Source organism: Salvia splendens, chromosome 2 (genome assembly GCF_004379255.2).
Source record: "Salvia splendens isolate huo1 chromosome 2, SspV2, whole genome shotgun sequence".
Taxonomy (NCBI): domain Eukaryota; kingdom Viridiplantae; phylum Streptophyta; class Magnoliopsida; order Lamiales; family Lamiaceae; genus Salvia; species Salvia splendens.
The window spans coordinates 9,030,427-9,045,981 of NC_056033.1; the positions used below are offsets into that span (position 1 = coordinate 9,030,427).

At 41.6% G+C, this 15,555-nt stretch overlaps 1 protein-coding gene across 1 annotated transcript; it reads right to left on the reverse strand.

Annotated features, from left to right (window-relative positions):
* Window positions 1-347: 347 nt before the first annotated feature.
* On the reverse strand, window positions 348-2,491 carry LOC121760674 (60S ribosomal protein L10a). The gene is made up of 6 exons (XM_042156311.1): window positions 2,367-2,491; window positions 2,199-2,234; window positions 1,547-1,766; window positions 983-1,148; window positions 670-875; window positions 348-565 (listed from the first exon to the last, which is right to left on the reverse strand). The coding sequence occupies exons 2-6, from the start codon at window positions 2,201-2,203 to the stop codon at window positions 512-514; spliced, it is 651 nt and encodes a 216-aa protein (XP_042012245.1). The 5' UTR covers window positions 2,204-2,234; window positions 2,367-2,491; the 3' UTR covers window positions 348-511.
* Between the last annotated feature and the right edge of the window lie 13,064 nt (window positions 2,492-15,555).

Genomic DNA, 15,555 nt, shown 5'->3' on the forward strand with positions numbered 1-15,555 from the left:
TCGGTTTGCAAGATTGTATCCCGGATTAAATTTGTAGTGTGTTTGGTTCATGAGATTTAACCCCACAACTCAATCCTAGATGGATGATCATGGAATAATTAGTCATAGCTAACCCCATACTAAAATAATCTTACAATTCAATTCTAAATTGTATCTTGGTATTATTTTATCTTGCAAACCGAACATCATCTACATATACATTCATAGTACTATTTAGAAATAAAAACATAATAGCTATCTGTGATGTACAGAAATTAGGTAATTCCGATAATTAAAAAATGGTAAATGAAATCGCAACTAATAAAACATACAGTAATAGAGCAATCGGGAAAAAAATTCATGATAAATACCAAACGAAAAATATTGCAATTCCATTATAGGCCAAAGCATCTCAACATAAACAAAATTAAACCACCTCCATCGAAGACAAACTCCCATGTAGAATATAAATTGAAAAAAACACATACAAGCTGCAGATTCTTCCAATAACTCCAAAAAGATAACGACTCTCTCAAAAGATGCGTTGCGGCTTGCCCATGGTACTCTTCAAGTACAAACACCTCACCTGTTAGCAATAAAACACAACCCAAATTAGCTTATGAAGAAGTGTTTGAAGAGCTCAACATATCCAGAGGATGAGAGGTCTATTAGAACTGTAAAGCCACTCACGTTTTGCCAGTTCTTCTTCAGAAGAGAGACTAGAAAGTTAACGCTCATTTGAATGTTCTGAAAGAGTTGCTTTTCTTCCATGTCCAAGTTCCCAACAGCTACTCCCATGCAGAGCACCTTTTTCAATTGGAACTTGATAGTAGCCTTAGTCTCATTCACCTTGGACTCAAGAGACTCTTGGTGTGTCACAAGAGTAGGGAACTTGCCTGCATTCAAGAATCTTTGAGTTATTCAATGTCCTCAAACAAACAGATGCAAGGCAAGTGAGTACGGGACTTGCTGTGCATAACAATCCCAGCACACAAAAAATCACCTGCTTTGTTTAGACCAGGTCCCAGAAGACGAGGAATCTGCTTGATAACAGCCTCTGAGGCTAAGAAAGCATGATACCTCTTGGCAAGCTTCTTCACCAACTTCTTGTTTTTGTTCAACTTTTTTAGAGCCTCCACATCCATGGACTCCAAACCAATTTTTTCAGCCTGCAAATATATTTGCTCATCAGTTAAGTAAAAAAACTATGGGACATTATCTAAATCTTCCGAGTGCAAATTCCCAAAGTAAATAGTAAGGAATGGCAAAAATAATTCACTTGTTGGGTTGAGCACATCATTAAGAGAGATCATAGCAGAGTGAAGCAAACCATACTATTAACTATGATCAACCAGTTTACAATATCAACCACATTATGAATTCAAGTGGTCTCCTATGTTAATGAAAAGAAGCAGATGAAAAGGTCAAATGAAAATTATAATGTTTTTCTTCAACTCTAGAAAACATGTCTCCGCTCACTTATGGGGTGAATGTCAAATGCCAAAAAAGAAAAGAAAAGAATGATTATGATCTCATCCGTTTTTCAATACATGCAAGGGAATTATACCTCTTCCACATGCTGAGCATCACCAAGCATGCAAATCTTCATTTTGGGCCGGGGAATATGGGGCAACCGAACAGATCCGCTGAAACGCTTATCCTTTTGAGGGTCATAGTTTTTCAGACCAATCTGTAGCTCAACTGTCTCAGTGAAATTTCTCTTTTTCTCCTTAGCGTCAGTTACTATCTGAGTGATAGTTTCTCTCAATACTTCACTCTGAAGCTTACTGCAAAACCATAATTGACAAAACCAAATAAGCACGCACACACATCAAAACTATCTAGAAACAGTCTTCTCAACGGAGTAATTTATAACAGAAAAATGCATTGATAATTATCTACAATTGGAGACTAGCTCACAAGTTTCGCTTGAAAACAATTGGATAATAATCTCGGCCGAGGAACATCAACAAAGTAACATAGTACGCAAAACACAGATCACAGGCTCAAAAGTCTACACCCAAATTTTACCTTGGACCATTTCGAGTAATATTTTTTCCTTTCATATCAGTGAAAATTGCGAAAGGCATGATACAAATTGGCGGGAATCAGGGATGGCTAACGACATTGATAACAGAACAAACTCTAAAAAATAATCTTAATCACTTAGGTGCAGAAAAAGATGAGTAATATTGATAAAAATTGAAGCTTAATCTAACCTCATCCTTCAAAATTTCGTGAATCGCAGCTTATTTCTGCACATCAAGAGAAAACAAAACTTGTCAGAAAAAAATCAACGAAATAAAATTTTTAACCGAAAGAATAGACACGCCAAGCAGGCAAGATCACAAGAGGAGAGAGAAAGAAGAAGGAGTAGAGTGAGAAACCTGATGAGAAACACTGCTGTGGTTTGCGAGCGAGAACGGTGAAGGGGGAGTTAGGATAACTAAGATCTAACAGAAGATAAACCCTAATGGGCTCCTTGATTTAGCCCATTGTGTCTAATTGATAAATTTATTTTCTTCGTGGCAGCCTGCATCTAAGCTCTCTTTAAAATCTGATGTTCAAATGGGATAAATTAATTGATACATTGGTATTAAGACTCTCATGCAAATCCACTCCAGATTCACATAACTAGATTAAATTAGGATTTTTAGATTTAGTATTTTATAGATGAGATGCGCAAATGTATAAATTATTTCCACCTTCATCACGAGCCTATTTTACTTCAGCTCAGGGCAAATAAGTAATAAAATATTACGAGGATTTAACTTCATTTCAGAATATATTACTTTTTTACTTCATTCCAATATGATTATTACTTCATTCAAGTACATACAGACTATATCGCGGATGGAGACGTCAAGACCATCCCGTCGACGCTGTGATAGTCCCGAAATTCCAGTTATGACAACAAAATGAAGTGATAGCCTAATTGAATGGTGTAATAAGTACATTGAATGATCTAATAAGCTATTTGACAGAAGTATGTGTAGAAACATTTGAAGTCCTACTGGAATGAAGTAAATACCTTGTCCAATGAAGTAATAACGTTTTTGAATGAATTAATAAAGTTACTGGATGAATTGTATTTTTTTAAGTGAATAAAGTAAAAATTCAGTTCAATGAATTCGAATGAAGAATGTATTGAATCATTTCAAAACCTACTGGAAGTAACTAAAAACATACTCAAGGTATTATGTACCGGAATGAGGTAATAAACTTACTACAATGAAGTAAAATGAGCTTATAATGAAGACCGAAATAATTGCGCATCTCATCAAAAGACTAGACCTAATGGCCATAATTTGGTCTCTAGTTCGATTTAAAATTATTTCGACATAGATCACAACTCCTAGTATTAAATATACTTTGGAAAATAAGTGTGTTTAATGTTGGTTTCTGGGATTACAAAGATAACTACCGGGCGTAATACAACCCAAAAGAAAGGAAAGGAAGAACTGAACTTAAAAATACAACGTATAATCGAAACTACTAAACCAGTGTGATTAGCCGAGTCGAGGAGGCCTCTTCCCGCAAGACGAGATACGCCCCGGTAGTGCTCTTCGGTTTGGCGTGTCGTCCCCAAAGGTAAAACGGCTACGTCTCTATTGATGCAGCACCGCAATCAACAGAGCTCCGGCGAACTGGATGGAGGAGAGGGCAGAGCTTCGACAGAAAAAACTATGCAGGGAGAGGGAGAGAGCTTATGATGCAGAATGCTTTTTGAATTGTGTAGTGATGCATGGAATGGCTGGCCTATTTATAGGCTCAGTCCACTGCAGGGGGTCAACAGCCATGATGGCTGTCATCATGGCAATTCGTAACCGACGTCGGTTACAGACGTGTGGCAGGAGTGTGCCATCCGTGTGTGGAGCGTGTGGATTTCTCACGTGGCAACCGTGACTGTGCCTCGCTTGACGACGTGTCAAGCCACTTGGATTGCTGACTCGGCGGTGGTCCAAAAAGAATAGTTTGGGCCAAGCACCAAGCCCAAAGACCACCCAAAGACCAATTGCCAAGATCCAAGTCCAAGTCCAAGTCCAAGTCCAAGTCCAAGTCCAAGATCAAGATCGAGATCGAGATCGGGATCGGGCTCGGGATCGGGCTCGGGCCCGGGCCCGAGGCCCGAGGCCCGAGGCCCGCGGCCCGCGCCCGCGACCACGAGCACGAGCACGAGCACGAGCACGTGCACGGGCACGGGCACGGGCTCGGGCTCGGGCGGGCGGGCGGCGGCGGCGCGCGCGTGTGCGCGCGTGTGGGCTCTTTCACCCATCTTGGTCCACTATAATTATTAAGTAACATAAAGTCACTTAATTTATACACATTAAAGATGTGTTAATCCTCCAATGTGGGATAATTAACACTAGTTAATTATTCCCTAAGCTCCATCTCCAAGCTTTAATTAAAAGCTAATTATGCCCAACTTTAATCCACTATTTCTCACTCACCGGAAATCGGATTTGAGAAAGTGAATATACTACTTTTACCTACGTAAAATGTAGATCGACGCTATGTCATTTAATTTCACAAAATTAAATGTCTCGTCACATTTATTATTTGGTCAAAATCCATTGACCGGGCATATTTAATCCATGATTTTTTACAATCCCCCACATGAGTGGAAATAGCCGAATGCATATGCATGCAGACACAAGCTCAACCCTCGCGAGGTATATAAGCATAAGGATAGGTAGTTGTTGACTTTGAACCCTCCATAGTCGACACCATCGGATACACAGGCGGCTTAGTAGCGCGATGCTTTGAACTAATCCCCCACGGCGTGCACCGAGACAATGGTGTTAACACTTAAACACCTCAACCTCATCCGTTCTCACGTTTTGTGTCCATTGCGGTCTTGGACACCACTTTGGATTCATAAGTGCGTTTTTTATGAAGCGACCACACTTCGCACTTACGTAGGTGATTCTTAGTCAAGTACCTTGCCATACTTGGTCTCTTTGAGAATTCCATCTCTTTGAGATCCTTAAGAACCATTAAAAGTCATAGACTTAGCCTTTACCACGAGGCAAGTTCTCCAACACTCTATTGCTCTCTAGGGAATAGATATAGTTTGAGTGTTTTTCCATGAACTCTCATAGCTTAGTTGTCCCTTTGAACCAAGTTCTTGGGATCTCCAGTCATCATGGTTGGGTTACCACTATGACAATTCTTTAGTTTGTGGATTTCAAACCCATTCCCTCTAGCAACTTATTCATTTGATCACGGTTTAACCCTTTGGTTAGCGGATCCGCTAGATTATCTATTGACTTCACATAGTCAATTGTAATCACCCCTGTTGTGATCAAATGTCTCACGGTGTTATGTCGTCGACGTATATGTCGAGACTTACCGTTATAGAAACCATTGTTTGCCCTTCCAATAGCCGCTTGGCTATCGCAGTGAATCAGCACTGGTGGCACTGGCTTAGACCAACATGGAATGTCTTCAAGGAAGTTCTTAAGCCACTCGGCTTCCTCACCAGCCTTATCCAAGGCAATGAACTCCGATTCCATTGTTGATCGGGCTATACAGGTCTGTTTTGTGGATTTCCACGATACAGCACCACCCCCAATAGTAAAGACATATCCACTTGTTGAAAGTGAGTCTCTATTATCGGATATCCAATTGGCATCACAGTACCCTTCAAGCACCGGGGGGTATCTCGAGAAGTGTAGCCCAAGATTTTGAGTGTGTTTTAAATATCTCAAAACCCTCACAAGAGCTCTCCAATGCTCTTTGCTTGGATTGCTCGTGTAACGACTTAACTTGTTCACGGCACAAGCAATGTCAGGTCGAGTGCAATTAGTCAAGTACATAATGCACCCGATGACCCGTGCATACTCTTCTTGTGCAACGGGCTCGCCTTTGTTTTTGCTCAAGTGAACGTCGAGTTCAATTGGAGTCTTAACCGGCGCGCCATCATAGGCTTTGAATTTATTCAATATCTTCTCAACATAATGTGATTGTGTTAAGATGATTCCATCATTCGTTCTTAGAATCTTCATTCCAAGAATTACATCGGCTAGACCCATGTCTTTCATGTCAAAGTTTCTCTTTAACATGGCCTTTGTATCGTTAATTACTTGAGTGTTGCTACCCAAGATTAACATATCATCAACGTAGAGACACACTATAACATGACCGTTATTAGTGCTCTTGATGTAGACACATTTGTCGCACTCGTTGATTTTAAACCCATTTGATAACATCACATTATCAAACTTCAAGTGCCATTGCAATGGCGCTTGTTTCAATCCATATAGGGATTTCACGAGCTTGCATACCTTTTTCTCTTGTCCAGGTACTACAAACCCTTCGGGTTGTTCCATGTAGATTTCGTCTTCTAGTTCACCATTCAGAAACGCGGTCTTTACATCCATTTGATGAATCTCGAGATTGTGCAATGCAGCAATAGCGAGAAGCACCCGGATAGATGTAATCCTTGTTACAGGTGAATAGGTATCGAAGAAGTCATGTCCTTCTTTTTGTTTAAAACCCTTTACTACTAATCGGGCTTTATACTTATCAACTGTTCCATCGGCCTTAAACTTTCTTTTAAGAACCCATTTGCATCCTAAAGGTTTAGCACCTTCGGGCAAATCAACCAACACCCATGTGTGGTTTAGCAAAATTGAATCAATTTCGCTTTGAACAGCTTCTCTCCAATGCAGCCCGTCTGGGCCAGCAAAGGCTACTTTTATCGATGTTGGTTCTTCATCCAACATGAAAGCAATGTAGTCAGGACCAAAAGTTTTTGGTGTTCTGACTCTATTACCACGTCTTAGTACTGTATCTTTTGGATCGGGCCTTGCACGCTTGCGCGATTCAGGTTCCGCATCTGTTGATTTAGAACTAGTGGCTTCTTCTTCCACTTGTTTAGAACTAGTGGCTTCTTCAATTCTTGTCTCAGAATTGGTTGATACTTTTTCCTTATCTTTGCAAGGAAAGGTATTTTCGAGAAATACAGCATTCCTCGACTCAATTGTTGTTCCTACTGTGATAGTCGATATTTCAGACTTGTGAACAACAAATCGATATGCACTACTGTTAAGTGCATATCCAATGAAGATGCAATCAACCGTCTTAGGTCCGATTGTAACTTCTTTGGGCGGAGGAACCATCACCTTTGCCAAACACCCCCACACTTTGAGGTATTTGTAGGATGGCTTCCTTCCCTTCCACAACTCATAAGGAGTAACATCTTTTCCTTTGAGAGGGATTTTATTCAAGATATAGTTTGCTGTCAAAACAGCTTCCCCCCACATGTTATGTGGTAATCCTGAACTGAGTAGCAGTGCATTCATCATCTCTTTTAGAGTTCGATTCTTGCGTTCTGCAACACCATTGGATTGTGGTGAATATGGAGCAGTTGTTTGATGAATTATACCACTTGCGTTGCATAACTCCTCAAACGGGGCTACATATTCGCCTCCTCTATCGCTTCGAATCATTTTGATTTTACAACCAAGTTGATTCTCAACTTCGTTCTTATAATTTTTGAACGCCTCTATTGCTTCATCTTTGCTTCTTAAAAGATAAATGTAGCAATATCTTGTGCAATCATCTATGAAAGTGATAAAGTACTTTTTACCACCTCTAGTTTGCAACATCTTTAAATCACATACATCCGTGTGAATTAATTCAAGGGGTTTTGTGCTTCGTTCAACCGAGTGAAACGGCAACTTAGTCATTTTTGCTTCAAGACAAATTTCACATTTATCTTGGATATCCAATTCATTAGCCTTTAGTAAATCTAAATTTACTAATCTTTTAATGGCTTTTGAATTTACATGTCCCAATCTACAATGCCACAAATTTGAAGACTCAATCAAATAAGAGGAAGTAGATGCTTTATTCTTATTGGCCAATGGCTTCGCAACACTTCGAGTTGCTACACTAAGCTTGAAAAGCCCATCGGTTACATAACCTTTTCCGATGGATTTTCCAAACTTATACAAGACAAACCTATCGGACTCAAATACAAGTTTAAACCCTTTATTAACTAGTATTGATCCTGACACTAGGTTCTTGCGGATGTCCGGGACATGCAGCACATCCTTCAAAGTGATAGTTAGGCCAGACGTCATCATGAGAATCACGTTGCCAACGCCGAGGACTTCTGACGATGCTTGATTCCCCATGTTGATCTTCCTCCCTTCAACAGCAGTGTAGGAGGCAAACTTGCTCCTGTCGGAGCAAACATGAGCAGTAGCGCCGGTGTCGATGTACCAGCCTCCCTTGTTATCAACAAGGTTAACCTCTTCAGTGACCACTGCAATGAGGTCGTTCTCATCCCAGTCCTTGAACTCCTTCTCAACGACGTGGGCTGCCGGCTTCTTCTTCTTGCTGCGGCAGTCTTTGGCAAAGTGGCCCGGTTTGCCACATTTGTAGCAGTCGCCTTCAAACTTCCTTGAAGGCTGCTTTCCCTTCCCTTTGTCATTTGGACGGTTTGGGCGAGGGCGTTTGTTGGAGGGACCGCCCCGCTCCAACAGGTTGGCTTTGGCTTCATTTGGGGTGAAGCCTTTAGCCTTCTGATCACTTTTGCGCACGTCGGCCTCAATGCGCAACTTCACGATCAAGTCTTCAAGGGTCATCTGCTTTCGCTTGTGCTTGAGATAACTCTTGAAGTCCTTCCAACTTGGAGGGAGCTTGTCAATGATCGTGCACCTTAGGAATTTATCGGGCAAGGTCATCCCTTCAGCCACTAATGAGTGGATGATCATTTGGAGCTCTTGGACTTGCTCCATGACGGGTCGAGAGTCGACCATTTTGTAGTCCATAAACTTGGATGCTACAACTTGTTCCGTCCCAGCAGCATTATCTATGCTATACTTCTTTTCTAGGTTTTCCCACATTTGTTTAGATGTGGTTACATTGGAGTATACATTGTACAAACTATCATCTAAAGCACTTAGAATGAAATTTTTACAAAGATAATCTCCTTTCCTCCAAGCTTCATAATCTGCCATGACTTCGAGCCTAGTCTCTTGGTCGCTTGGTGCGGGCGGCTCGTTCTCCGTGAGGAAGTTGGCGACGCCCAATGTTGTCAAGTAGAACAACATCTTCTGGTACCACCGCTTGAAGTCAGATCCTCCACACTTTGGTGGTTTCTCGGCAGGTGGCATCATTCTTGGTGCCAAAGGTGCCGCAGTTGGTCCTTGGAAGGAACCAATTCCGTTGCCCCCGAAGGAGCCAACAACTTGGTTGGGCATAGAGCCCCCACCATTCATGTTGGGCATAGAGCCCGCCATGGTCGTACCAGCCCCGAAGGGACTAGCACCCGCATGAGACCCGAAGGCCCCAGCATTCGTGTTGATCCCGAAAGATCCAACACTAGTATTGAGCCCGAAGGCACCAACACTCGATCCATTAAAGGATCCGAAGGAACCACTAAAAGTGGAACCAACCGAACCACCAAAGGTGGAACCAGTGGACGCCCCGAAGGGGTTGTCCCAAACCCAAGGGACGGTGGATGAAGCGGCTGGGAAGCCAGAAGTTGGCATCATCGAGGGAATCGATGAAGTGTTGACCGGTCCAGTGGTCGCCATGGTGGAGGGAATGGCGGCGGCGGTGGTGGCAGCGGCGGTGTTGGAGTCGGTAGACATCTCCAGCAAAGGTGTTTTAATATTTCGAAAGTTTTAGTTCAGTTTAGAAGTCCAAATTCCTTCAAAGGCAAGTTATCTCGTCTTGCGATTGTTGGTTTCTGGGATTACAAAGATAACTACCGGGCGTAATACAACCCAAAAGAAAGGAAAGGAAGAACTGAACTTAAAAATACAACGTATAATCGAAACTACTAAACCAGTGTGATTAGCCGAGTCGAGGAGGCCTCTTCCCGCAAGACGAGATACGCCCCGGTAGTGCTCTTCGGTTTGGCGTGTCGTCCCCAAAGGTAAAACGGCTACGTCTCTATTGATGCAGCACCGCAATCAACAGAGCTCCGGCGAACTGGATGGAGGAGAGGGCAGAGCTTCGACAGAAAAAACTATGCAGGGAGAGGGAGAGAGCTTATGATGCAGAATGCTTTTTGAATTGTGTAGTGATGCATGGAATGGCTGGCCTATTTATAGGCTCAGTCCACTGTCATCATGGCAATTCGTAACCGACGTCGGTTACAGACGTGTGGCAGGAGTGTGCCATCCGTGTGTGGAGCGTGTGGATTTCTCACGTGGCAACCGTGACTGTGCCTCGCTTGACGACGTGTCAAGCCACTTGGATTGCTGACTCGGCGGTGGTCCAAAAAGAATAGTTTGGGCCAAGCACCAAGCCCAAAGACCACCCAAAGACCAATTGCCAAGATCCAAGATCCAAGATCCAAGTCCAAGTCCAAGTCCAAGTCCAAGATCGAGATCGGGCTCGGGCTCGGGCTCGGGCTCGGGCTCGGGCTCGGGCTCGGGCTCGGGCGGGCGGGCGGCGGCGGCGCGCGCGTGTGCGCGCGTGTGGGCTCTTTCACCCATCTTGGTCCACTATAATTATTAAGTAACATAAAGTCACTTAATTTATACACATTAAAGATGTGTTAATCCTCCAATGTGGGATAATTAACACTAGTTAATTATTCCCTAAGCTCCATCTCCAAGCTTTAATTAAAAGCTAATTATGCCCAACTTTAATCCACTATTTCTCACTCACCGGAAATCGGATTTGAGAAAGTGAATATACTACTTTTACCTACGTAAAATGTAGATCGACGCTATGTCATTTAATTTCACAAAATTAAATGTCTCGTCACATTTATTATTTGGTCAAAATCCATTGACCGGGCATATTTAATCCATGATTTTTTACATTTAATTTTGGGGAAATGAACATATTATGATGAACAAATATCATGCATAAGTTTTTATTGTTTTTTTAACCTTGTGTAACCTGCAATACCTCCAATATGTGTGTACGTTTGTTGATGTTACACTAGAAACATGTTCGACTTTCGGTAAAATCTTTACTCCATTTGAAATCCAATTCATCATTAATGAACGAACAACATAAATATGGTCATACCAATCAAACAATTGCAGTGGAGATTTGGACATAATTTTGTAGTAGAACAAAAATCATTATGAATTTGTCCCGCAAGAGACATGACCCACATTAACAATTTTCAATGCAAATAATTTACTGAAATTTCACTAAATTCTCATTTCGTGCACTAATTAAAAAATGGGGGATATAAATTACGGTCGTGTGGCACTAATTGTATGCATAGAGGTATATATGTATAGAATTTGAAAAGTAAGAATTAAAAAAAAACTATGAAGATAGGAAATTCCCTTCAGAATTTGCCCTCACATCCAATAGGAAATTCCCTTCAGAATTTGAACAGAAGAACATAGAGGTATATATGTTCCGAGTTATCAAACTAATACTATCTCAGCAGACCTCTGAACTTCCACCAAACTAACAGTGTGCTACAGCATGAGTCTCATGACCAAACTCACCATAACTATAATTTATCTTTAAACGTCTTAATCTTATTTACAGAAGATATGGGATCTTCAAACCATGCAGATAGAGTTCTCCAAACCGAACCGAACCGAACCGGACGAACGGGCCCGGAACCGTCACCGGCGGTCCCGAACCGGAATCGGAACCGTCGGCGGCGGTTCGAACCGGGACCGGAACCGCCCGAACGCCCGACACCTCCCGACACCTTTTCAGGCCTACTTCCTAGCCTTTTCAGAAACCGCTCCCACGGCCGCCGGTTTGGTCAGAAACCGTTGACGGAAATCGCCGGTTTCGGCCGAAAAACCGCCGGTTCCGGCGGTAAACCGGCGGTTCCAACGGCTTTTTTTAAAAATTTGAATTTTGAATTTGACGAAAAACCGCCGGTTCCAACCGAAAACCGGCGGTTCCGGCGGTAAACCGGCGGTTCGGCCGTTTTTTTCAAATATTAATTTTTTTTAATCACAATTTTCCCCTATAAATACCCCATCCTCTTCATTTCTACTCACCCCATTCTTGTGTTAATAAGAATTTCTCTCTCAATCTCAATTTCTCTATTCTCCATCCTCATTCTCTCAAGTTGTTTACGTTATTTGCGCTCATACTTTACTCTCACGTTGTTCACGTTATCATCTTCACACAATCACACTACTCTATATTCTTCACTTTCAATTTCCATAAATATTTATATCATGTCTTCATCTCGTCGTGGTGGTGATCGGAGCAAGGGAATTGCCCAAGAGCAAAGTCAAAGTGATACTCGTCGTCGACGTGCCCCTTCTAGAGCACAAGTTGCGGAGGAGGTGGGAAGGCTAGCCGCTCTTCGAGCTCAAGTAAGTTATAATATGTTTTAATTTTTTGTTAATTCATTTTTATTAAATTCATAATTTCATTTTTCAACATCTATGTGTCTATGTGTTTTATTTTTGTGTTAGTATTTTTACTTAGTTGTATAATTTTGGTAGGAGGAAGAAGATCGAAATGCGGCCTTGTTACTTGCCCTCGCCGACGACGACCAACAAGGGGGGCATTCACATTCGGCTTCGCGTTTCGAGTACGATGTGAATCTATCGTCGGACGAAGGCGATGATGGATCGCATCAATTCCCCCCTTCTAGCACCGGCCAAGTTGGCGACAATGATGAGGAGGAGGCCGATCCTCCTCCTTCCGCAGGACGACAAAAGAAAAAGATGCCTCCCAAGTTGAAATCCGAGATTTTCACCAAACATTTTAAAAAGATGCCTCCCAAGTTGAAATCCGAGATTTTCACCAAACATTTTAAAAAGGTCCCGGTGGTAATTTCAAATCCTAATGATCCGACACTACCGTGGAGACAAGTGAGTTCAAAGCATATTGCAACTATTGCGATAAAGTCTATCCATTTGTTATCGGTGGGGGATATGGTACTCTCCATCGCCATTTGAAGTCAAAACACCCCGTGGAATATGGGCATACTAAGTCCCAAAGCCAAATAAACTTCCCCGCCGGCTCATCGTCTCAAACAGGTACGCCGCTATTTAAATATGATCCGAAAAATGTTACCGATGCTATGGTAAGATGGGCGGCAATGAAACATTTGCCGTTCAATTTTTTTATTGACAAAAAATATGAAGTTACTATGCAAACCGCTTTTAATGTTGCTACAAAGAGAATTCCCCCCTCTACTGCTCAAAGATCTAACAACCGTCAGTTTTTTGACAAAAAACGAGAGGTTGGAAAATTCCTCTCCACCTTGGGGCACAAAGTTAATATTTGCTCCGATGTGTGGACGGATTCTTTCCAACGAAATTCTTACATGGGAATTTCATGTCATTTTATAGACAATAACGTCTTTAAATAAACGTTTAATTGGTTTTAGACAATTTCCTTCCCCACACACCGCACAAGCAATTGCATCTTTAATTATTTAAGTTTTGAATGAGTATGAGTTATGCAACAAGATATTTTCGGTTGGTTTTGATAACGCAACCACTAACACCGCAAGTATAGCCGATTTAATTGCGGCTTGCTCCCCGGTGATAAGTGGTAAGTATTTTCACCAACGATGTATTTGTCATATTTTAAACTTATGTGTACAAGATGCTTTGTCTTTATGGCAAAGACATATTCAACCTATTACTACAGCTGTATCCTTGATCCACTGGAAGCGTCAAATTGGCAAGGCGTGGAAGAAGTATTGCCACTCGAAGAAAATAAGGTACACAACTTTTACTTTAGACGTGTCTACTAGATGGAACTCCACATATGATATGTTGCAATCTACATTGGAGCATATAGAATATTTAGTTGATTTTTATAGAACTTACCCTGTTGATGATTTATATCTAACATCTTCTTGTTGGGATCAAATCATGAGCTTGTTTAAGTTATTCAAAGGTTTTCGAAATGCCACTATTGAGTTATCGGGTGTGTATTATTGCACATCTGTTCGTGTTTTAGAACATTGCATGATCATATCACTTGGTTTTAAAACTGCAATGAAAAATTCCACAAACAATCTTGAGTTAATGTGTGTTTTATATTATATGGTTGAAAAATGGCTCAAGTATTTCAACGAGATCCCCACGGTTTTTTTGCTTGCCAAAGTTTTGGAACCAAAGTGGAAACTAGTTGGTACTTTCAAAATTTTAGAATTTTATTACAACAATTTGGCTTCTATTGATCTTGAACCACTCCGAGCTTTGCAAACTGACGAGAACGACGACAACTACATAAACCTAGCCCAAACATTCCAAATAAACATCCCCCACCTCCCAAGCCTCCAAAGAAGTTTTGAGTTCGACTTGCTGGCTCTCTTTCATGATTACGAAGCCAAGTACAACCGTACCCACCAAGTGAGACCTAGACCCCCCCGTCAAACACATAACTTTGGCTTCTTCCAAGTTGATGACCCCGACGCCCAATCCCAATTGGCGGACCTATACGGCTTCAGTAGCGGAGGAAGGACGGCAAATTCGACAAGTGAGTTAGACTTATATTTTGACTAACACTTTTCATTCAATGAGGAAGAAGGAGGTCCCGTTCCCCAACAAATCGACATCCTAGATTGGTGGGGATCACACGAGAAAGATTTTCCCATCCTTGCATCAATGGCAAAGGAGATCTTTTCGGTTCCGGCTTCCACTGTCACCGTCGAGTCCGCGTTTAGTGTTGGAGGCAACGTCTTGGACGACAGAAGAAGTAGACTCACCGGGCAAAACATGGAAGCCACCATGTTACTTGATGATTGGTGCTCCGCCGAAATTAGAGACCAAGAACCGGATTGGAACAATCAAGTAGTACAACCCGACCAAGACTACTTCCCCGACGAAGAAGAGTAGGCGCGCCGCCAATTCCTCCGATCAAGCCAAATAGGTAAGCAATGTAAGAGAACTACGTGGACTTTGATTCCAAAATGCAATTGAGCATTGAGGATACGTAGGCATCTCAACTTAAATTTTAAATTTAAGTTGAGCTCGAGTCCTTTTCCTTTATTTTTTTTTCTCCCCTTTGTTTCGAATATGTAATTTGTAAATTGTAATCAAGACTTTAGGTCTTTTGTAATTTATAATTTTTAAGTTGTAATTTGTAAATTTTAAGTTGTAATTTGTAATTTTAAAGTTGTAATTTGCAATTTTGAAATTGTAATGTGTATCAATAAAATTGCATTTGTACATCGTTTTATTCTAATTTTATTTATGCAAATATATTTACATTTTTTACTTAAATTTCAAATTTACAATTAAAAAAAAAATCAAACCGCCGAACCGGACGAACCGGCCCGGAACCGGATTTGCACGGCGGTTCCGGCGGTTCACGGTTCACGAACCGGAACCGCCGAACCTTGGCCGGGCCGGTTCAGGTTCATCCAAATCTTGAACCGGAACCGGCGGTTCCGAACCGTGAACCGCCGGTTCCCGAACCGTGGTGACGTCTACATGCAGAATGGCATATAAACAAGAAAAAAAAAGAGAGCTAACAATTCTAATCTCTAGCCACCACAAGTGTGATAGCTTAGAACATTCCCAGTAGCATCTACAGTCAATGAAATTCACTTTTAAAATAATACTATGGAAACCAACACTCTGATCACCAAACAAAGGCAGAAACGGCAGCAAAAAGAACGAAACTGGAATCTAACAAGAAAAGCAA

What these genes read in the sequence shown, in the direction of transcription:
- LOC121760674 (XM_042156311.1), bottom strand. An exon ending in ACCTGGTCTAAACAAAGCAG is followed by an intron (nt 876 to 982) that starts GTGATTTTTTGT and finishes TCTTGAATGCAG; the next exon opens with GCAAGTTCCCTACTCTTGTG. An exon ending in TGAAGAAGAACTGGCAAAAC is followed by an intron (nt 566 to 669) that starts GTGAGTGGCTTT and finishes TATTGCTAACAG; the next exon opens with GTGAGGTGTTTGTACTTGAA.